This window comes from Haemorhous mexicanus, chromosome 3, assembly GCF_027477595.1.
Source record: "Haemorhous mexicanus isolate bHaeMex1 chromosome 3, bHaeMex1.pri, whole genome shotgun sequence".
Taxonomy (NCBI): domain Eukaryota; kingdom Metazoa; phylum Chordata; class Aves; order Passeriformes; family Fringillidae; genus Haemorhous; species Haemorhous mexicanus.
This window is the reverse complement of record NC_082343.1, coordinates 2,704,745-2,728,145: the sequence shown is the minus strand read 5'-3', so window position 1 is coordinate 2,728,145 and position 23,401 is coordinate 2,704,745. Positions and strand designations below refer to the sequence as shown.

The 23,401-nt window shown below is 51.4% G+C and overlaps 1 protein-coding gene across 7 annotated transcripts in view; it reads right to left on the bottom strand.

The window, feature by feature from the left end:
- Positions 1–23,401, bottom strand: part of BCL11A (BCL11 transcription factor A) — a 126,596-nt gene that overhangs the window by 53,094 nt on the left and 50,101 nt on the right. For 3 of the 7 annotated variants that reach the window (XM_059840525.1, XM_059840530.1, XM_059840523.1), the window contains exons 1-2: positions 21,229–21,813; positions 15,241–15,570 (exon numbers count right to left, since the gene is read on the bottom strand). In XM_059840525.1, the coding sequence (XP_059696508.1) occupies positions 15,241–15,570; positions 21,229–21,283 (385 nt within the window). In that variant the 5' untranslated portion in view covers positions 21,284–21,813. Of the gene's footprint in view, positions 1–15,240; positions 15,571–19,990; positions 20,268–21,228; positions 21,815–23,401 lie in introns of those variants that run through there. The other 4 variants (XM_059840531.1, XM_059840529.1, XM_059840528.1 and 1 more) reach the window with 4 other exon arrangements.

Sequence of the window (23,401 nt, the reverse complement as noted above, 5' to 3'; positions counted from 1 at the left end):
CAAAAAAATAAAAACACCCAAAACAACCACCAATTCAGATTGTGTTTCCAAGTCACAGGCGCTCTGGGGCCACCCAGACCCCCAGCCAGGAGTCCTTGGGAAGAAGCTCCAGCCTGGAGCATCCCCCTGCAGCCTCATGTACTACATGCCCACCACATCCACGTCTTGCAAAGCAAGGAACTTTAAGTAAAAACAGCGGGAGCCCAGTAAAGATCTCAGATTTTGTCTTTATTCTCACCACCACGGCATTTTGTCTATCTTCTCACCTCCCCACAAAGCACCTCGACATCGAGCACGGCCCAGCAATGTTCTGTGAGGGCTCCATAAAGGCTGGAAGTGCAGCCACCCTCACACCCAACACAGCTCTGCACTAGAAGATCAATTTGATTTTGCTTCTCATAAAGTCATTTGAATGGGTGGGAGCCACCATGAAAAGGTTGCTGTCATGCACAAGCTGTGGACCTGCACTGGGTCTGCCCCCAGGGTTTGCTCTCCCCAGCCAGGCAGATGCTTTTCACCCCCCAATTTAACTCCTGCTATCTCTGAAATCTCCCAGATGCACGCACGCCCCTCCTGCTCTCACACTCTTTTAGTTTAGTTTGCCTCTCAGAACAGCAACCCCCTATTTTTTTTTTTCCTGTCCTGGGCCCTCAGGTTACTGGCACGGCGACAACTCTTTTTTTTCCCAACAGCGAGCCAGGAAAGATGATAGAACCTGCGTGCGTGGCCAAGGGACTGGTCTCAACTGGTTCAGAGGGAAAAAATGGAGCTGTGTCTTTCCCCCCCTCCCCTCTCCCTCTTCTTGCCTTTAGCCAAAAGACCTGGGAGCATTTGATGTGCAGTCAGCAGGTATAAAGAAAAAGAAAATTATTGAAAAGGCTGGCCGGCCCCGGAGCTGTGACACTCTCTCATCAAACTCTGGACTTCAGCCAAGTTCATCTGTTAATGGAGAGCCACAGCCAGGGCCTCCCCCCGCCACCACCCCCTCGCTCCCTCCTCTACCTCTTCCTCCCTCCTAAAAAACTAGACATCGATTATGTCTGTGCTTTTCCCTTTCTATTCAAGATAAACAAAGTGCTTCAAGTTCAGGGCACACCCTGGGACCCTTGACAAAGCAATCTATCATCCTGTCTGCTAAACCAGTCTGGCCACACCACCGCCGAGGAGACTAATGCTTCCAGTGTACAATTTTCCCTTTGTGCTGCTGCCCTATTACTAGTAACCTCTTTTCTTCCCTACCTTCCCAGGAGCAGATGTGCTTGACCACTTTGCCTAAGCCCCTCCTGGCAAAGGCATTTTTTGCTGAAAGCAACCTCAAGAATTAAAAAACAAAAAAGAACCAAGCCCCCGCCTGCCCCCTCCTCTCCCCGACTCCTGCCTCCATCCCTATGTCCACCAAAGAAATCCAGCACAGAGCTTGATTTTTCCTTCCCCACCGAAGATTTCTTTTTAGGGAGTGAGTTCAGGTTTAAATCATATCCACTAATTCATTCTGACTTGCAATTAAATGCAAATACACTTTTATAGCCAGCATGGAGTGTATTAATTTTAACAGCAAATGACAAAATAAGAATACAGTCCCTCCAATACCAATAATGAATCGCACTATAAATCACGTTAGTGGTCACATTCATTAAAGCTTGCAAAGCTCTTGGAGATCCATGGGAGCAGTGTGCCACCGACCCACAAAGCAGCATCAGTGCTGGCACCCGAGTGCCCCAGACCCCAGCTGGGGGGCACAGAGAACACCCCACCAAGTGCAGGGCACCCAAATCCACTCCCAGTCCTTCCCAGCAGTGCCTCAGGGAGCTGCTGCTTCCCAGGTGAGCGGGGCCGGAGAGATTCACAGCCCAGTATTGAGGGTGGGTCTCACCACAGGGCTGAGGCATCTGGGCAACGTGGCTTGGGTTAAGGGAAGGGCTGGGAGCACCCAGGCTGGGTGCTCTAAAACACAGGGCAGCTACAAAAATTAATAGGAAACCACCAATCACCATTTAAGTGCATTTCCTAACAGCTAGCCTGGCCTGCTCCTAGTGCTCCCGGCTGCCGACAGCGCTTACCCCTTCCCCAGGTTACAGAGCGCTCCATTTGCTCGCCAGCACTAAGATCCTCTGCACCGTTTATTAGGCAGCATGGGGGAAAGTAAGGGTTTTTCTGGCTCCTTTGTTTTGTTAGGACAGCTGTGTGCCATTCCCACCCCCTCCCACCCATCCTCTCCTAAAGAAATAATTAAATCCAATTAGGACCAGAAAGTAATTTACATTTTGGTTCTGTGTAAGATGGGGAGGTGGGGGAAGAAAAAAAAAATCCCATAAACCACGTTGTGATGAAATTTCATTCCTTTGCTACTTATCTGTCTGCTTTTGCTTTTGAGATAGCTCAGGCTGCACTTTCCCTCTTTAAAGGCTGTACATTTTGGTGTGTGGATAGAGAGGGAGACAGCAAGGTGGAAGAGAGAAAACTTGTTCCCATTCCCTGCTCTGTGAACAAGACAGTTCTGCTGGGCAGCCCATCCTGCTCCTGCTCCTCCCCTCGCCGTGCAGGGGGCTCCTCTGCCGCGGTTTACTGATTTACACAACCTTGGTATGTGAATGGCAAAAATTCCTTGGCATAAGTATATGTTTGCTGATCACATTTCAGATCATGTGTTGTTCATTATTATGACTTGCTCAGAAACAGTTTTGCTACAGTTATGTGGGTTTGCCTTGGATATTTTTTCCTCTTTTAGTACATTGAAAACATCGTGGCAGGGGGGGAAAAGCAAATGAGAAAATGTTTTTGTGTCTACACCACCTCAAAAGTGTATTTTAAAAAATTGTGGAAAGGAATACAAAATATTTCAGGACTGGGAAGCAAGGGGGAAAGGAAATGAGATTAACAAATAATTTCTTAAAGACCAATGTGATGTCAAATTTTCAAGTGGAATATTTTCCTTTGGATGGGGATGGAATTATAGGTGGATTTGATATTTTTACACTTCCGAAATCCCTAAAAATATCCCCAGCCCAACTGATGGATTGATTTTAGTTTGGTGCATTATTTAAGCAGCCAGAAGAACAGATCTTTTTGCCAGGCAAGACACCAGTGCCAGGACCTTCTGCAGCACTGGACAGCAAGTCTAGGACACACTGATTTTTAAAAATACTACCCCCTTACAGAGAACTTTTTCCTGAGATCACATTCTGGCAACTAGAAAAGCAAATAAGTCATCACTCCAGAAAAAATAAAAGTTTCCAAACAACGCCACTGTTTAGCTTTCACCTGTGTTGTAAAACTCCAGTTAATTCCAGAGTTTGCTCTGAACTCCTCCAGCAATTCACCTCCATCTTTGCTCGTGGCAGATGGTCCACGTGGGTTTCATGTGGGTGACCACGCAGGTCACCTGGGCACTCTCCTCTCCGCGCAAAACACGGACGTTTACTTTTTTGTCATTTTCATATAGTAAATTATCCATTAGATTTCAACATATCTTACTAAAGCAATTACATCAAGAAAATGATAGCGCGTGTGGAATCAATTATGCATGCACTTGGCCAGGGACCAAAGGCTATGAAGTCGGAGAGGGCAGAATCGTTCAACACACACAAATAAAAAGCCCCTGGATCTCACAGATGGACCCCATCAGTTCATCTTACTGCCGAAAAAGTTCATGCACTTAATAATTTATTTGTGTTCTGGATACTGTTTCCCAGCTGAATATTAACAACTTTGAACTGCACCACGCTTTTAGCGTGGTATGGGTGGAAGTCATGGAAGGGCAGCAGCAGGTCTCCTCTGAGGTTAAAATTATACTTCTGTTCCTTCCAGAACGGTCCTTTCCCCTCTCCGTTTATTTTCTTTCATTAAGCAGTTCCTTTAATCAGGGTATCCGTTTCACCCCTCCGATTCATCTCCTTACCCAGCGATAAACTCTCCAACCAAAGCTGAGCATCAATTACCAAGGCTGGACAGCCAAAGGGATGAAGCACCGGCAAGGGCCCGATCCCACAGCCAGGAATTGAGGTGCTGCCAGCGTGAGGGACAGGGGACAGGGACCAGGCCAAGCCCCAGCCAGGCAGGAGGGGTGGCAGACGGCCTCCGGCGCTGCCCGGGCACGGATGTCCGGGCAGGTTATGAGAGCTGAGCAGGCTCCCAGCCAGGCTGCTCCCAGTTTCCCCTGCCAGGGCTGGATAATTAACACCTTGCCCGGACAGGCAGGAGAAAAAGACCCTTCCTTGTGATGAGGCAACTGGGAGGCTGGGGTGGAAGAGGAGCAGTGCCAGCAGCGCATTTGCTGCCACAAACAGGGCGCTCCCTGCCCTTTGTGCAGCGTCCCCCGAAGGCAGGGCCACCACCCCGATGCCAGCAGCAGCTCTGCAGCCCCGGGCAGCACAGGATGGGCCCCGGGGCAGTGCTTTCAACACTGGTCACACAGAGAAGGGTCCAGGCACCGCCACATCCTGCCCTGCTGTCACCTCTCCCTCCGGCCCTGGCATCTCCGGAGCACGGAAAATAATTCTTTTCTATCTACACATGTAGGATTATTTTTTAAAGGAATGTCTCCCCCAAATGGGAACAATTTCCTTCTACACTTCCAACCAAGTGTACTTAACATTAAAAGAGAACTGATAGAACATATTTAATTACTCAAGGTTAGACTCCTAATTCCTCAATTCACTAAAGGAAACTTGGCAAGAAGATGCATCATTTTGCTGCTTTCTACTGGAGCATCTGAGGGAGAAGAGCCACTGAGGCAGCTAATACACAAAACATGATCAAAAGTGATTAACAACAGCTTCATATGCAAATTGCATTAATGAAGGAGTGCAAAGTCATCATGTAAATTAAATATGTCAAATCTCTTGGTGAACTTTCAATCTTGAGAAGAAAAAACACCGCTTTAATTTTTTTACATCATCAATTTTCCAAGATTGAAAATCTAAGAATCTTGGTGCTATAAAACAATTTTCACCTTTTTTTTCTCCTTCAGCAGCCTGACAGGCTGGCCTGATGTGTGCCGAATGCACATGTTAATAGGCCAATCAAAAATGCAAAACAATTCGCAATTACTGCAAGGACCTAATGGTCATTAGAATTTACAACTAGGTAATGAACTAAAGTCTGCCCACACCATGCATATTCATAAAGCAATTTAGCCTTTGAAGATTAAAGAAGTGCTTAAAATTCAAATGAGCTTTAGCAAATTATCAGTAAGATTCATCCAAAAAGCAAAAGGGTTTTTCTTCCTGTGATTTCCTTATTTTTTTAATGCAAAATTGTTATATCTTCCAGACGGAGCTTCAACTAAACACAGGGCTCCGAGTCAAGCCAAAGGGGCTGGAGACAAACAGAGGCAGAAAACATTGTTATGGACTTTGTTCGGAAAACTAAGCCCTTAAGAGCCAAACCTATCTCTAAACATGGTAATTTATCAAAAGCAGCACAGACTTGCTCATAGGCAGTATTGTGTGCCGCTCTCCGAGAGCAGATTAACAAGATTTCCACCACCCTCCAAAAAAGCCTTTTTCCCCTCAAGTCACATCTTCCATGTAAACAGCAAATGTATTATAAAAACATTATTTTCATCAAAGTGCAGCAGCATTAATTTTAGGGACTCGCTGCGTTTCAAAGGGAGGGATGAAAAGACCTCGGCACCGGAGCGTGGCGCTGGGGGAGCGGAGCTGCGGCCGCCGAGCCCGCGCAGTTTGCGGGGGCACCGCTCAGCGCCGCCGGCCGCTCTCAGCCTGGCTCCGCTCTCGGCCTGATCCAGCCGTGCCAAAGGGCACAGAGCAGGGCACACGCTTCTGCCAGCCGTCCCAGGAGCAGCTTGGCAGGGGGGGGAAGAGCTGGCTGCCTCCCCGGCACCCCGACTTGGAAGGGTGGATGAATGGTCAAGTAATTCCTATTCCCGCCTCGCCAGCCTCTTCTCCGACCTCGTGGCTTACGCTACCTGCAGCCCTGCAGAGCAAAGCAGATGATGCCCGGAGCTGTGCTAATGCCCCGCTTTTTTTACATTTATTGGGCACAACAGGAGCCAGCGCCGTGCAAGAGCCTCAGCAGCAAACATCTGGATTGGCCACGAGTCCCCAGTTTTAAGCAATTCCCCCCAACACCAACATTACTTCACACAAAAAGAGTCCGGGGAAGGCCAGTATGGGATGTGACAGCATAAATCAGAATTAGATTCAACACAAAAGTTTAGAAACTACTGCCGGGCCGCCGAGCCACTGAAGGCCACGGTCTCCCAAACTGCCTTAAGTCATGTCCCCCATTAGGAGATTTTTTCCCCCCACTTCTTTCTCTATTTCCAGAGACATAAAAACCACACTACTGGGCTCTGAGCATTCCCTAAAATAAAGCAATTAACTTATTTCCAGGCTCCAGCAAGCAATCGTGACAGCCTCCCCCCGGCAGAAAGTGGGAGCCGTGGTCCCTGACCCCCGGCCAACACAAAAGAGGCAGCCCCAGCACAATGCCTGCTGTCAGCAACTGAATTATTTTTATACAGGAATTTTTATCTCTATGGTACAAACAAGTATGTGTCTGTGCTGACTTGTTAAGCAATCCACTTGTATGTAGAATAAGATTTTTTTTTCCCTGCTACCAGTCACACAGCTCTAAGATCAGAAGAAATACATACTCTTTTTGAAGCTCCTCAAATGTTTTAGTTAAAAGGACAGCAGTTATTTTCTAAGATCCAAGAGTATCTTTATCAGAATTTAATTTTTCCTTATTGATTTTTTCTAACGTAACACAAATTTAACATAGGACAGTTTATAGTTTATTACAAAATAATACAGCCTCTATCTCTTTTTCCAAATGCATCCCACTGCGTTCTAGCTCCTCAAAGAGAACAAGGCTTCCGCACTACAGTTTCCCATTGCACAACAGCTCTTCCCTAAACACGAAAATCAGCAGCAGTAACAGAGAAACACGGGAAAAGCCCCGGCCACCCTCACTCAGTAACTGCTCCGTGCGCTCGCCATGCCCTGCCTGAAGAAAGACAGTTCTGCTGATCTGTTCTCTTACTCCACAAAGAATAAACTCAGTAGCTAAAATGCAACAAAACCCAGATGATTCATTCAATATCTGAAAAAAAGCCCAGCTGTGACGCTGAAGCAAAGTAATGCTGGGTGACAAATTAATTGTTGTGAATTTTGGGGGGGGGGGGGGGGGGGGGGGAGTGGGGTACAACACAGCACATTTGTATTTTTGCATTTTGTATTTCCCTACCTGATAAATCAATTAAGCAAGCAATTAATGCAAAATTAAACTCCTTACTTCCTAAAGGAACGAGGAACTGTGATGCATAATTTTAAAGAGGTAATAGCTGTAGTAATAGCAGTAATAATAACAATAGTAATAATAATATTATTATCCACAACAACAATAATAACACCACTAAAGGCAGGGCTCTTCTTTGAGCCTTTGTTGTTCAGCAGTAATTCCATTGTTTATTTAGGCAGAGGTTTTTCTATCTGCAGCTAAGATCAAATTGTAGGTGTAATTGTTCAGCATTTAGGCAAAGCAGGGGAGGGTGGAAGCAGAAAGCCCTTGGTTCTGACTGACCAAAGCTCCTCCACAGCACACCCACTCCAGGGGGAATCCTGCACTCTCTGCTGCACCCTGACAACGCCTACCTGGAAGGGCAGAGAGGAATAGCTTCTCCTGGCAGCTATTTCCCAGGGATACTGAGCCTCCTGCCTTGTCGGCAGTGCAGTTATTTGGCTTTTGCTCTTGCCCCACTCTTGGTGTCTCAGCTATTTAGTGTGAAACACAAAAATCCGAGCTGTAGCTGAGTTCTGTACCCACCAGATGGGGAAGTGATAGGATTTTTTTCTTTAAAAGCAACCTGTTCAGGTAAAAAGTTCCAGTAGAATTGCAGCAGGCAAGCGGGGAGAGGTCTCCGGGGAAAGCAGAGAGAAGAAACACTTTGGTGCACTGTCTGCAAACCCAGAATTCAGCAGCTTTTTTTGGCAGCCAATTTGTTTCAAGTGTTTTGTTTCAGGGAACGTATGTATTTTTCTTTGTGCATTTTGTGGATTTACTACAACCGCTCCTGACAGCTGTTGATTCAGTTAAATGAGCACATTATTAAAAATCCTCAAACACAACCACACTGAAAAACAGACACCTTTGGATGGAGCTGAAGATTGAAACACACAAGAAGATGCAAATGAAACCTCTGCAAGGAGCGTGTACAGCCTGGGCTGTGCCCAAGCCAGAGGGCAAAAGGGGCTCCAGCCCCTGTTTGTGGTGGCTCTGTTTTCTTTGTTTCAACCAGACCCAGATGCTAAAAAAAGCAATGCCAACAATCCCAAGTATAAAAAATAAATGTTTGCTAATACTTGAAAAAATTACATCCCCCAGCGGGCTGAAGTTAATGTGCTTCAAATAATTCAGCACCGTGCCCCGTACTTTGTCTTCTTTTCTTACTTACTATCCAATTTTGCAGAGGAAGGACACCTATTCAGAACGAGGAGGGAGAGGAGAGGATGTTTTCATTTTGCTTTAGATCAAAGGCAAACAAGAATGCAAACTGTGGCATATTGAATATTTTTTTTCCACCGCTGTCATTCACACTGGGCTATCGAAGTTTTATACAATTCCCCAGCCCGGCTGCATATTAAGCTGGCTGTGTACAGCTTTATTATAGCGTGGTGCTGAGGAAACATTAATATTCCTGTGTTGCATCTGACAGGACATTTACATGCGCCCATCTGAGCTCACACCTGAGAGCTGCTCCAAGGTACAGTAGCTGTGCTCCGATTGTAAAGGCAAATGAAGAACACAAATTCCCTGCTGGGATCGGGGCTGACCTCGCCACACCCCACACCGCAAACCTCTCCCTCGCCAACCCCAGGCAATGCCACCTCCGAATGAAGAATGAGCCACCAAGTTACCAGCCTCGGCGATAGAAGAGCAAAAAAAAGCCTCGCTGAAATATTTTAAAGATGCACAGCGAGTGCAGCTGGCCAATAAAGGTTGGAAAACAAACTGGCTGAACCCCGTGCGGGATGCGCTGCATACTAAACCCGATTAGAGAGACGGCGAGGATGTTTATGGGCTTTAAAATGCGTTTGGCATCAACACGGGAAGGTTTGAATAATGTGAGCACTTGGTCTGCTCATCCATAGGGGTCCACAGCCACCGGTCCAGTTCCTGCAAGAGTTTGATCCACATCTGGCGGAGCAAAGCACACCCAAGATGGGGGCCCCTCCAGAGCCAACTGTGTTCCATGGAACTTCATTATCAGATCATCCCAACCGCTTGGGTGGTTTGTGGGTCCATCAATGTGCCTGTTGTTCTTAAAAGCGTGCCATAAATCACAGCAATCCATGTACTGGTGTCTACCTACATGGGCCCAAACCTGCTATGCCCGACGTCACCAGGCATCAGGCTGGAGCTGCTGTCTACGTACACAGAGAGACAAAATTATGTTCATTAGCCCAAGGGTAAAACAAAAAAAAAATCCACCCAATGGTTAATTTTAGGGCTATGCTACCAGCATGAACATACAAATACCTAAGTCTTAACACACTGAAACACATGGACTTGATGTGTTTTGTGGACTTGTGCAGTACCCCAGTAGCTAACACACAAAACTGAGCGCTCCCGGATGGAAGCTGCGTTCAAATGCCTGCCACTGGGAGAAGACAACTTCCTTGGACTCACGACATCCCTGGCAGCATCCTGACCCGAACAAAATCACAACAAGCAGAAAGGTAACGAGAGATCCTCAGCGATTAGCTAAAAAAAAAACACAACAAAACACAAGTGGCACTGTGCCAGGCCATGTCCAGCTTGATGCTAAACGCCTTTTACTGCACAAAGCTGGTACTAGTGGATATAAAAACACACCAAAGCCTGAAGGGAATTTTGTCCAAAAAAAATTTCGTCCAAATGAGGATGCACACAGGCAAACAACTGGAGGCTCCCGTTGCCTGACAGTGCCTCGCAAGCCTCTTTAATAGTTTTTATTATTTGAATGAAACAGGAGTGAGCTCGTGGGCTGAGGGTTGCATATACAAAACGGGGTGATGCTAATAGGCCTCCTCCTCTTTAAAAGAGGCATCACCAAATTATGGGAATGTTTAGGGAAGACTTCACTTCTCCCAGCAGGCTAATTAGAAGGTGTTTAATTTACTCCCTGCCTCAGTTTCCATGGCCCAGCGTTCGTTGCCGGGACTCTCTGCGCAGAGCCTGGCGTTTATCACGCGCGTGATTTCCAAAGCTTTCGGCACGTGATGCCAACGTGCACCTTTCAAGGTCTGCATGGAGCTTAACGTGTGCCAGGCTGCCTCTTGAACCACCAGCATTTCAGATGCAGTGATGCCTCTGCTCATGGACAGCTCCACAATTCAGTGTCCCATGCAATAGGAGAAGGAACACAAAATATGTTTCTCGTCCTCTCAGAAGGTCTGGTTTGCAGGAAACAAAAAAGCCCAGCAGAAATATTCAGGGCACCACAACACTGTGATGCTCCCCTGGAAGGCAGAGGCAGAGGAAAACTTTCTACCCTGCTTCTGTGCTTCGAGTGAACTCGTATTTGTGTTTCCAATAAAGGGCCATTTTTACATTAACTGTCTGGAACAGCAGGGAATAGGAAAACTAACACAATCTTTACCTCGTACAAAGGATGATATTGGTGTCACGTGCTTGCTTCTTCAAAAAACGTTATTTATAAAAGGCAACGGGGAAAGCAGGGAAACTATTGACTCTTCTCTGTATCCCTGCACGAGCAGCATTACAGCAACTTTTTGATCCCCTACATTTTTTACATTTTTCCCCCCCGAGAAGTAAATTTCACAGCCGCACAGGCCACCGCCTTTAATTAAGCTTTCAGAAGTCTTCTGACAATGCCAACAATTGCAAGACACTTCTAGAGCTCAATCATGCAATCATCGTGACACTTCTATTTACAATTTGTCTTAGAAAGAGTTTCTCTGACATTGTACTTTGACAAAACAGCCAAGCTGCCGGTTCACAACCTTTCTCTGTCTTATTTACAAATACAGCTTGTACGCAGCGCTCCAAATCTCGGGAGCAGGAGCCTTTGGGTAGCACCCTCACTATTTTCTCCTGTCTGCAATATTTTACCCAGCCTGCTCTCTCTCTTTCTTTGTATGGGGAAAGCAGACAGAATTTGACTTCAAAATCTTCCCATATTCTTGTATTCCTTCTTTCCCCCCCTCCCCTCTATTTTTAAGCTTTCATCTTATTGTCCAGATGCAATGCTAACCATTCAGTGCAGACAGCAGTATTTTTTTGTCTCCAAAAAAAAACAAAACAAGGACTCGACAATCACAAGCTACAGAGTTATAATGGCAACTACTAAGAACAGCCCCAAAAAAATTCTGCTTAAAGACATTACTTCCCCAGAACTGTAATAATCAAATAATACTCAGTCTCAAATTCAGTACCAAATGATGTTCACCTTCCCCCGGCTGCAGCAGACAGAGGGATTTCTTACATTATTTTCCCACGTGTTTAATTTGAATGTCACAAGCAGCTTGAGAATATGGGATTCGAGCAGTAAAAATGACCTCCCCTCCTCCTCCCCTCTTTGTACAGTAAATAGAGCATCCACGGATCCACGCTCGGCATCATACAGGGGGATTCACAGCAGCACTCCAAAGTGTTCCCCCAACTGCATCCAAGTCACATTTAAGATCCTTCTTCACCCAAAGCCCAATCTTTCATTAATTCCCTCGGATTCACACATCCAACAAACAAACCGCCAAAACCTGACACGGGCGGGCGATAAATATTTCCTCAGCCTTTTCAATAAGTGAGCAGCGATTTCACATGCACTGATCTCCAGATACTTCAGTTAATATTTCCCCCTATTGTAAAATACGAGAGCGGATAACTAAAGCCCTGCCGTCGCCCTCGCTGCAAATCACGGGCTGCCGGTATCTGGTGGTGAGGCTTTGACATACATATTGATGAAAGCTGCCTCGTTGGACCCACACAACATATCCTATTAATTTTCAGTTAAATTTATGGCATTTCAGCTCCAGCACTGGATCAGCATCACTCAAAATTTTATAGCAAGGCAGAGCTGTGCACAGGCAGACACCCACATGGAAGAGCCAGGTATGGACACATGCCTGCACCTGTATGGATCCCACAGCTGCTGCACAGGTTGCACATATAAGCTCCTGTCCTCATCCCTGTCTCTGGAAAATGGCAAGATAAAGAGCAGCTTAAGGACAGTTAAAACAGACATTTCTCTCTGCATTTGAATGAGTCACTAGATCTTTAACCATTACTTAAGATTCTCTTTTACTATAACACCCTAACTTACTGACCAGAAAACTGCAGGCAGGGAAAAAACTGCACCCAGAGCTCACCCACAGCAACTCTGTATCCAGGCCTAACCTGGAACACTTTTTTCATCCTCAAAACTAATTTGCAACATTTTTATATTGCTACAAAATATGTATCTTATGGTCTCTTAGCAGCAAGAATCACTTCCCCAACTTCTGTGTATTTTTCTAAAGGCAGCCTCTATCTTTCCCCCCCCCCCCCTTAATTACACTCTCAAATCTTGCATTTTGCATTCTTGCACAGAAATCAGACATAAATAGCTGAATTGGAAGAGTGTGAGGTTCTTTGCAGGGGCCTTCCTGAAGCTGAACTTCACAGTTCAGGCTCCAAGACCTTCACTGGAAATTTTACTGCCGGACTCCTCAAACTACTGGCTACGAGCAGTGGGTCACTCCAGCTATCCCACACTTCTTTGTGACACAAGGGAGCTGAACTCCAACTGCATCTAACTGAAAAGGAGATGAAAACAAGAAAGGGAGGAGCAGTGCGAGACCCCATAACTCCTGGTGCACCCTCTGACTTTCCCAAAGCCAGGCTGCATTTCCAACCAACAGGAAGAACCAAGGGACCCCAGCGTTGCTCAGCTCCAGCCCAGCCAGGGAGGTGCACAGAACCTGTGATCTTGGACCTCCCACCCGTATAGGCATGGCTGAGCATGACAGCCATGGGGCAGAAGAGTCCTGACAACCACAACTCCATCCCTACTCAGGACACACTCACGGCTTGCTCTGTGGACCCTCCCGCACGGCGCCAAGCCTGCTCCCAGTCAATCCCACCTACGTGTACAAGCGAGCAGGATCAGGCCCTGCCGCTGTGCCCCCATCCTCAGCCACTGCCTCTGCTTGGTGAAGCATTTAGAGCCAGGTAAAACCACAGCCCTTTCTGAATTAACGGCCCCGTGACGGCGCGCCAGCCCAAATCCTCCTCGCTTCGCGTCACCTGCGCCACGCCAAAGCCACACTTGGCTCGCTCAGCCTCCCGCACCAAGTGAGTGCCAGAGCAAAACCTCAGCAGAGGTTCCCCTCCTGCAGAACTCCTCGGCATGGCCATCCCTCCAGCCCAGGGACCGAGCTGGGACCACAGGACGACAGCGTGTTTAATTCCTGCTTGACAGATACTGTGTTTTGTCTTTTGAGCGGAGCGGCGCCGTACGTAAATACAGCGTTACATCATACCACCACTCCTCCATATTTGGTGATTTAGTATGGCTCCAGAGCTTGGAAGACTACAAATCCCTTCCGCCAGGCTCCTGCTTCATTAATCACGCCCTACACTTCTGCTGGCTTTCCGTCAGATCACAGGCAGCACATGGAAACGGGCACTGCCCTCTTCCACTCTGGGAAAGAAACCTCACCTTTAATATCCGAGTCTGGGAAGTGCAGTATGGGGAATTACTGGGGGGGGGGGGGGCTTAAGTCTCACTCAAAATACAGCTTAGCAGTAGCTGAGCCTGTGCTTCCTCCTAAATGTAGAGATATTCACGTCTCAAGGAAAGACCCATTACCCTGCAGAAACAGCACACACTTGTTCACATGACGTCTGCGTGTGCGCGCACACGGCTCTGCACACAGACACCCATGCACCGATAGGATCTGCTGCCACCACAAAACCTCCAAAACTGCAGCTCTCCAGCACAGTTTGGCGGCCGTCTTGGAGGCCAGGGAAGGCTGCGGGAGGATCCAGCTGAACCTCCCAGCGCCTACTGCCCTATTATGGTTTAACTTTGTGGCCAAAGCGAGCCCAAGACAAGCTCCAGCACATCATGTGATGATGTGCTGCGCCTCCGACAACCCCAAGCGGTCCTGTGGGCTTCCCGAAGAGAGGCACAGGCAGTGCCATATCCCAAACATCACTGGAGGGGGAGTTTGCAACTGGTTCAGGCATTCATTGGGGTTGACAGGCTGCGGTCTCGCCTTTTTCGACTGGCAGTGTTGGCGTGGTTTGAAGTGATCTGAAACACTCGCTGCAGATGGGCAGTACTTTTGTTTACTAGTAGGATTTTAAAAGCAGAGCGTGTCTTGTTACACTCCCAGGGCTCTGGGATTTTCTTTTACACAGTACACTTTTCTTAACCTCATTTGTGAAAATATCTGCATGGCCAATGGCTTTCTGATTTTATAAAAAAGAAAAAAAAATTACGCTATGAAATGGAATTATTTACCCTTTTTTCTTTTTTTAAATTACATTTCATATTGTTTGTTGCACAAAACAGAACTCTGCCTTGGACATTTGTACGGCTGACATGTGGTTGTGTAAACCGCAAACAAAATCAAGATACATCTGTCAAAACCACATCAGAGACAAGAGAGAGCACAGCGAAGCATTTATCATTTGGCTGAGGAGGCAGGCTGCAGAGAGCAGCCTTTCCTGTCAAACCAACCTTTTGAAATTTCCAACATGCCCTTAAACTTTTCGAATAAGCATGTCTGTGCGCTTCAGCAACTGCCCTCTCTACTCTGGCCTGGCCAGTCGAAAATGGCATCTTAAAGTCAAGGTCGGTGGTGTCACTTTGCCATGGGGCTGTGTTTAATTACAGTCCATACGCTGACAGCCAATATGGAACCAAGGCCGGCGGATGCTCCGTTAACTCTTTCACCCCTGACTTTGCCAAAGACTCAAAAAGCTCCTCGCTTTCTCGCGCGGCAGCCTCGGAACCCTCCTCCCGCGGCGCTCCGGCAGCCGAGACACCGGGAGACGGCGACTACAATGCAGGCAAATCACGAGAGCGGCCTCAAACAATACGGCCAGAAACACCGGCTGGCACGGCACGTGCCTGTTGCTCCCGACACCGCTAACCCGAGGCAGGGAGGGCGCGGGCACCCCGGCCCCCCCAGAACGCACAGGCACGGCAGCGCACCACTGCCAGCACGCTGCGCTGCAACTGGAACAGAAAGAAACTCGCAAACACTTCTCCTTGCTTTAATTTACCTGCTATGTGTTCCTGTTTAGGGCAAATTCCTCTAGATGACGTTGATAAACAATCGTCATCCTCTGGCGTAACCTGGATGCCAACCTCCACGGGATTGGATGCTTTTTTCAGCTCACTTGGTGAGGGTGAAGGTGGCTTATCCACAGCCTTCTCTAGGCAGAGACTGCCATTGCATTGTTTCCGTTTGTGCTCAATAAAAATAAGAATGTCCCCCAACGGAAAGTTCATCTGACACTGGCCACAAGTGAGGAGGTCGTGGTCCCCTTCCGGAGCTCCCAATGTGCCATGTTCAGGTTCGTCATCAGTGAGAATGGCTTCAAGAGGTTCGGCTGCAGTTTGAGAAACAAAAGGAGAACGGTTAGAGCTCTCGGGAAAGGCAGCGGGCGCGGGGGGAGGAACGCGCCGGGCCCCCTCTTCATGAATATTACACCCCGCTCTGGAGTCCGCCCGCTCCCCCCCAGCCAAACTCATGCACCACGGCTGTCAGCATGGCACCGAGGACAGGGATTCAACAGTTACAGGGAAGAGATTTTGCAGGAGCAGCCGTAGCACGCAGAACTCAGAGGGAGAGCTCCGTAACTGTCTCCGTGCTCCTACACGAGGGCACATTTCTGACTCCTTGAACGATTCGGAGCTAAAATTAAATGGATAGGCTGAGAGAATACACTGGGAAACTCTTGTGGTACTACGACAAGAAGGGAATGTGGTGTTTTACTGCTGAATGTATTATTTATGTACATGAATTCAAGGCTAAAAGCACTGCACACAGTCTCACACACATGGGTGTGTATCTTCCACCAGCCAGACAAGACCCAGTTTCTAAAATTCAGAAATGCAGCGCAGACAGAAGGTGTTTCAACACACACACAGACACTGCACGCTCGCTGTACAGGCCGTGCAGGTAACGTGTGTGTGTGTGTCAAAGAGAAGGGGGGAGAGCCAGCCTGCATGGGCACACACACCCAGGCACCAACACGCAGGGCACATCCAGCCCTCAGAACACACGTGCAGATGTAAAGGCATGGATTTGTGTCACTGTCCCCATCGGCCCGTTTGCGGCTTCCAATTTAAAAAAATCCTAAAGGCAGTAGTTATACACCAAGTGGGGGGGCAGTGGGGGAAGGGGGAGGGTATGAGGCAAATAAATAAATAAGTATTCTGTGGCAGAAAACCGAAATGATAAAAAGCAAGTGCAGCAGAAACGCCTGCGGGGTTGGGGGAGGCACCGCTCACTTCTGAGCTACTCCTCAGGATCCAAATAAACAGCAAATTCACCACCAAGCCCACTCAGAGATATTAGCTGGATGGGGTATTTTTTAGTACTTAAGGAAATAAGGCGATCAGTCATTTAGCGTTTTTTAATCCTGAAATAAGGGAATACCTAAATTATCTTGAACATGTTAGCACTCATGGCCTTCAGCATCTAAAAATCAGCCTGGCCAAGCAACTGCCACATTTCCTCACAACAGTGAGAAGCGCCTTCTTTAAACTCAAAATACCTTGCCTAATGTTGTCAAAGTTGACAAATTTTCTGAATGAGCTCCAAAAAGCTTCATTATGAGGCTATTTCTGCTCACAGAATCGTCAGTGGATGCTCTAACGAGGCAGACTCGGCTCTCTTTTCTGTTGGCTTTTTTTTTTTTTTACGTTACATTTGCAGAAAAATACCTTGGCAATCTGTGTGCAGTCTCCACCGCCATCGCCTTTCACGAGGGGGGAGAAAAATAAATAGGAGCAGCAGCGTGTTGGTGTTCATCTGTCTGCGCAGCACAACACGCACGCTAGCAGCAGCGAGCAGGAGGAGAGGGTACTACAAATACAACCCACCTCAAAACACTGCCAGGTAACGCAAGAGAGACAGAACACAACTCCTAAACAGTTAATCAGCCTGACCTTCTTTAGCTGGCTGCCAATTTCACATTTAATGAACTTAAAGCCACAGAGAATCAAAAAATAGATTTTAATTTGACTGCACAATATTGGAACTGATTTTGATAAAGTGCAAAAATCCAGTGAACTCAGGTTAAATTTATTTCAACCCTACCTAGGCTGAATATTGAGGAGGAAGATCTGGAGTAGCTCCCAGTTGTGCTGCGTAAAATAATATTGAAAGAGCACACTACCTCGCCGTACCTCAGCTCCAACTAGGACACAGGGATCCAGTCCATCATTTCTTGCCTCTAGTACTACTTCTAATTTAACGTAAGGTCAACCACAGGAATATGAAGGTTACATTCGTATTAATAAAAACAATGTCTTAATCGCTGGGGCTTTCTTCTAAACTCACAGAGCGACAGGAGAGGAGGCACAACGTGCGTCTCACGCTGCTCCTCGGGAAGCCGCCAGAGGAGCAGGGTGTTTCTGCGGGATTGCCGGGCACGGCGTTGTTCTCCCCCAAGCCCCGTTCCTTGCGTTCGGACCGAGGGAGTAAATTATTGCAGGACTAATTCCACCGGCAGCTCGCTGCCCGCCGCAGACAAAGGTATTTTGCGAATCTAACTTCGAGATCACCGACCCTCCGCAGCAAAGAGACACAAAACCACCCGTGCTCCCCTTGCAACTGGCTTAGCGAGGAGCTCTGCATAATCATTACTCAATTATAATGTTTTCCCGCGGCCTGATTCCTTTCTGACGCTGTCACTATTATTTAGCAGGGGAAGGTAACCCGCTGCTTCGACACCAGACAGTTAAAAGTGGCACTGAACAAAAATAGACTTTGCTAAAAGTCTGTACGGACTGGGCTGATTTACAATCAAAACCAGGAAATGAAGTGGTAATTCAGAGGTTGCTGATTACACCTCCACATTTCACCTAATTAATTTTATAGGAGGCAAAGTTCTTGAAAATAACAAGATGATCAAATGTACAGATATAAAACCTGTAACCTCAACATTTTCTATGCTCTTAATGTAAATTATTGCTAATTAACAAGAATTATATACTAATGTATGAAATACGGCTGGCACTGTGTTCGCTGCAAAACATTTGGCTCCTGATGGAGGCAGAGCCAGCAAAAGAATATGGTTTTTATTATTACTGCTACTTTTAGAACATGATATAAAATACCGGGATTACAAAGAAAACACCAGAATACATTTCACCTGGTCTTGCCTCCGATTTGCAGGATGCATCTTTTAATTCTGGGGCAATCAAAATTCCCTGCCTGGGTCCCTAATCATCCGTCTCTATTTTTCATGCAAATTGCCCTTCCACCAACATGTCTTTTCAGCTTTCCCCCTTCGCCCTCCTACTCCCCCCTTTCCCCCCCGTTCCCAGCCACCAAAACAACCGCACCGGCAAAAGAGGGATGGATTTTGGAGTGCCGGGAGAAAGGAGGTACTGGGGGTGATGGGGCGGGGAGGGGGGTGCCACAGCACGGTGAGGAGAAATGCCCGCGGAGCAATGCGGATGCGCTGCCGGGGCATTTTCCCGCACCGTACCGTGGGAAGGATGGAGAAGGGCTGTTTAATCCCAAGTTTGTGTCTTCGGATCGTGCGGTGCGAGGAAAGGGAGACTTGGGGGTACAATGGGAGCCGCCAGCACGTTATGGGGAGGGAGGGGAAACCCGGGGAGGGGGAAGGCGAGCATCCCCCTCTGCCTCCCGGAGCAAGCAAACTCCGCGCAAAATTAAGAACAAAGAAGAGGGAGGGGGGGCGTGGGGGGGTGGAGGGGAGGGAGCTGGGCGCCCTCCCCCTCCCGCCGGCCGGGAGGCAGCGGAGGAGCCGGCCAGGTTCAAGTTCGCGGGGCTGCCCGGTTGTTTGATCTCGCTGTGCCTCCTAGCGACCGAAGCGGGCACGGATCCCGCCCGCCGCCTCCGCCGCCCCGGCCCCGGCCCCGCCGCCGCATCCCCGGCGCGCCGCTCCCCCGGCCCGGCCTCCCTTTCCCCCCCAGCTCCCGGCCCACCCACGCCCCCTCCCCACGGCCGGGGCGGCTCTCGCCGCAGGGACCCCCGGGCCCGTCCCGGCCGCCGCTCCCGCCCCGCACGTGCGCGCACTCCGCGCCCGCCCGCGGGCCGCTCGGCCAGGAGCAGCCGCGGGGATCCCGCCCGCCGCCGCTGCCACGGGGGCCCAGCCGGAGCCCCCCGCCCCCTCTTCCGCTCCCGTCGCGATCCCCGTTCCCCGCAGCCCACTTCCACGGCTGCCCGGGAAAAGCACCCCCGTGCACCCCCCGTTTCCGGGGGGGCCCCATCCCCATACGCCAGTGATGCTGCACCCCATCTCCAACCAGGCAATGAAAAAAAAAAAATTTAAAAAAAAAAAAGAAAAAAAAAAGGCTCCCCGAAAAGTATGGGGGGAAAGAGACGGCGGGGGGAGGGGCTGAGCCCCCGACCCACCCCGGGTTTTAGGGCAAACTTTGGGCAGGCAGAGCCCCCGGCGGGCCCTGCCCGCGGCGGAGCGGCCGCTTGCAAAGAGCCAGCGCCGCTTCCTTCGCTCCATGTGCGAACCTGGCTGCAACGTCTGGGCGGCCGTGGGGCAAGAGAAATCGCGGCGGAAAGTTTGGGGGGCTTTACGGAGGGCCGAGGGAGCCGGGGATGGTTGGCAGGAAGAAACGGCCCTGGGTTTTCTGCCATCCCTGGGAGGGAACAAAACCCGCCGGGAGTAATGGGAGAGAGAGAAAGGAAGAAATAAAGAAAAGGGGGGGAAAGGAGTGAGGAAAAGCATGCAGCATTTCCCCTTCCCCCAGGCTCACCCCGAGGAAAAGAGGATTTTTTTTTTTTCTCCCTTCCTTCCCACCCCCCTCGCCCCAAACCTTTCCAGCTCGAGTTGCCTTTTGTTGTGCAAAGAGCGCTCCCGCTTATCTTGCATCTAGCCCTGGTGTGTGTGGTGGCGGCTGGAGGGAGGGACGGAGGGAGCCGGAGAGTTTTTGTTGCGAACGGTGTGGTGGGGCTCGGGGTTTGTTTTTTCTCTCCCGGGGAGAGCGGATTTGGTTTGGGGTTGAAATGCGGCGGCGAGAAAGGGCCGTTCGCGGGTGTGAGGGTGCGAGTGTGTGTGTGTGTGTGTGTGTGTGCGTGTGTGCGTGTGTGAGCGCGCGTGTGTGCTCAGCCCGGGCTCGCTCTCGCCTGTGTTTGTTGGCAGGAGGCTCCCCGCACACGCGGTGCTTGTAAACATTCAGACACGAGATTTTTCCCAATCAAAATCCACTTCCACTTTTTTTTTTTTTTTTTTGAAAATCTTCCAAAAAATAGTAAGCGAGCGGGAGAACGCGAGGCGAGGGCGAGGAGGGAATCCCAGCCGGCGCGGCGCGGCTCGGCTCGGCTCCCTCGCCGCCCGGTGCCGTCCCCCGCCCCAGCCCCAGCCGGAGCGGCGGCGGGGCGGGCGCGGGGCGAGGTCGGGGCGGCGGAGCCCCGCACGGCGCCGGCCCGGGGCGGCGGGGAGCGGCGGGACGGCCACCCCGCGCCCCGCGGCGGAAACAAAAGGGAGGCGGCCCGGCTGGGCTCGGCTGTGGCCCCCCCGGGAGGGCGCCGCGGGGCGAGGGGGCGAGCCCGCCGGCAGCCCGGGGGGCTCCGGCCGCCGGACTTTCTCCGCGCTCCGCTAGCCCGCACATCCCGCCCGCCCGGCCACCGCCGTGTCCGGCGTCCAGCCCGCCGCTCCCGCAGGAATTTCTTCCCACTTTCGGCCGGCTGTGCCCCCGGCAGCCCTGCACCTCGCCCGCGCCTCTCCCGGTGCCGGGCGAGAGCTGCCGCTCTTGCCGCCAAAGAGCGCGGAGAGCGGGAGGCGAGAGGCGAGCGCGGAGCGGGGCAGCCGAGTGCGCGCCGGAGGGCGAGGGGCACGGGCAGAAAGAGAAGAAAAGTCATCAAGGTGATTAAATTAGAGAGGGAGAAATTACCCGGAATGCCGAGAATCCCGAGCCGGCGCCGAGTTCATTTTTTCCCCGACTCGCTCACTCCCTCTCACTTTTAATTTTTTTTTTTCCTCCCTGCTCTCGCTCGAATTAAAAATTAAATCCGTGAAGGGGAAATTAAATAAATTGCTCTCCGGGTTACTTACGTGAAAATTCCCGTTTGCTTAAGTGCTGGGGTTTGCCTTGCTTGCGGCGCGACATGGTGGGTTGGTGGCTTCGGTGGCTTGTGAGTCGCTCGGTTCACATCGGGAGAGACGGGTTAGAGAGGAAGGAGACTCCAGAGAAAATATCTTCATCAATGTCTTTTGACATCCAAAATAAATTAGAAATAATACAAAGATGGCGCAGGGAAGATGAATTGTGGGATAGCAGTCATGGCTTTTTTTTTTTTTTTTTTTTTTTTTTTTTTTTTGTGCAAGGAAAAAAAAGAGAGAGAGGGAGAGGGAGAGAGAGAGAGGGAGAGAGAGAAGGAGAGAGAGAGATGAAAAAAATGGCAAAAGCCCCCCTGAGCTGCAAGTTCAAGTGCGGACGTGACGTCCCTGCGAACTTGAACGTCAGGAGCCTGGATGGACAGAGACATACAAAACATGGGCAGGGCAAGCCGGGGAGAGGGGAGGAGGGAAGGCGAAGGCAACACCAATGGACACTCATCAGGGGCTGGACATGAAAAAGAGAGCAGGACAAGCCAATGGACAGTGATCGCAGGGGGGAGAGGGGAGGGGGCGCGGCGGGGGGGGTGCACCGGCCGCCCGGCGCACGCTGCCGAATGGAGCCGAGGGGCCGGGGGCGGAGGGGGCGGCGGCCGGAGCCGCGAGTGGCCGCCGAGGAGCGGGTGCAAGAGGGGACCCCGGAGAGGGGCGAGGGGGGGAAATTGAACACGCACACGGGGAGAGAGAAGGGAGGAAAAGGAGCGGGAGAAAGCGAGCAGGCAGGCAGGCAGCGGCAGCTCTCGCACGCACACCCCCGCTGGAAAAGCAAACACATCGGTGAAGCCAGAGCCGGGCAGAGAGGGCTGCGGGGCAGGCTGGCCGCGGGCTGTGCCGAGGAGGTGGGGGAGCTGGGGGAAGCCAGGTAGGACCGGAGACCACCCAAAAAGCAAGCGGGGGGGGGGCATCCGGCTCCCGGCTTCCCCGCTCGCCGCCCCCCCCCCATCCTCCTCGAAGCCGCCGAGTCCCCTCCTCCCGGGAGCTGCGGCCCGTCCCCGGGGGACGGCGGCGGCGGCGGCCCTGCGGGGAGCCGGGGGACGGCGGGGGCTCGGGCCGGGCCGCGGGAAACTTCGGCGGCGAGCGGCGGCCCTTGCCCCGGGGCGGGCGGGGGAGCAGCGAGCGGAGTTTGGCGGGCGAGGAAGCGGCAGGCAGGGGAGGAGAAGCCGCAGGAGCCGGGCGCGGGGGGAGCGGAGGGCGGCGGGACCTCGCGGCTTTCCCGCGGGCTGCCCGCGCCCGCCAGCCCCGGAGCCCCCCTTCGTCCCCCGGCGGCGCTCCGAGCCCTGCCCGCAGCCACGGGCTCTGAACGAAAGCGAAACGCGGGGCAGCCGGCGGCGGGGAGGCGCGGGCAGCGGGCTGGCAACGGGGGAGGGCGGGAGAGGGGGGAAGGCGAGGCGGCAGGAGGCACCGAGAAGTGGCTGGAGTTGGGAGGATGCGGCGGCGGCAGCGGCTGCAACTTCGCCGAAAGGACCCGGAGCGAGGCGGACGCTGCCGGCGCCGGGAGGGATCAGGTTGCGGTAGAAATAAGCTCTGGAGGCGAACGGGTGTGCGGAGCAAAGTGCGGCTGCGAAGGGATTGCGAGGGGCTACCCGTGCCCGGGACGGCGGCGGACAGCCGGAGCGGAGCGCCGGGGGACGAGGAGCCGCCCGCCGCCCTAAGGGAGACGTGGCCGGGCAGAGCCGGGGCAGCGAGGGGCGGCGGGGCCGGGGCTCGGCGGGGACCTGTTGGCGTGGCGGGCCCGAGCGCGCCCCGGCGGAGCTGTCGGGGGCCGGGGCCGAGCCGCTCCGCCGTGGGATGGTTTCAGCTTCCCGCCAGCCGCCCCCCGGCTCCGCCCGCCGCCGCTCGGCCCCCCCCGGCCCCCGCTCCCTTCCTTTATCCGTCGGCACGGGGATGCGCCCCGCGGCTGCCGGGGAGGCTGCGGGAGCGGATTGCGGGACGTGGCGGAGCGACCCAGCCGCAGGTGACAACAGCGGCGGCTCCCGGGCTCACGCCGCTCGCAGGGCTGGCTGTGCCAGGCGTGCACATGTCCCTGCGCGAAACGCGGGCGTGTGTGTCTGAGCCGGAGATGTAGATATATATATGGGGCTTGATTTATATCTAATGGCACGTATAAAGC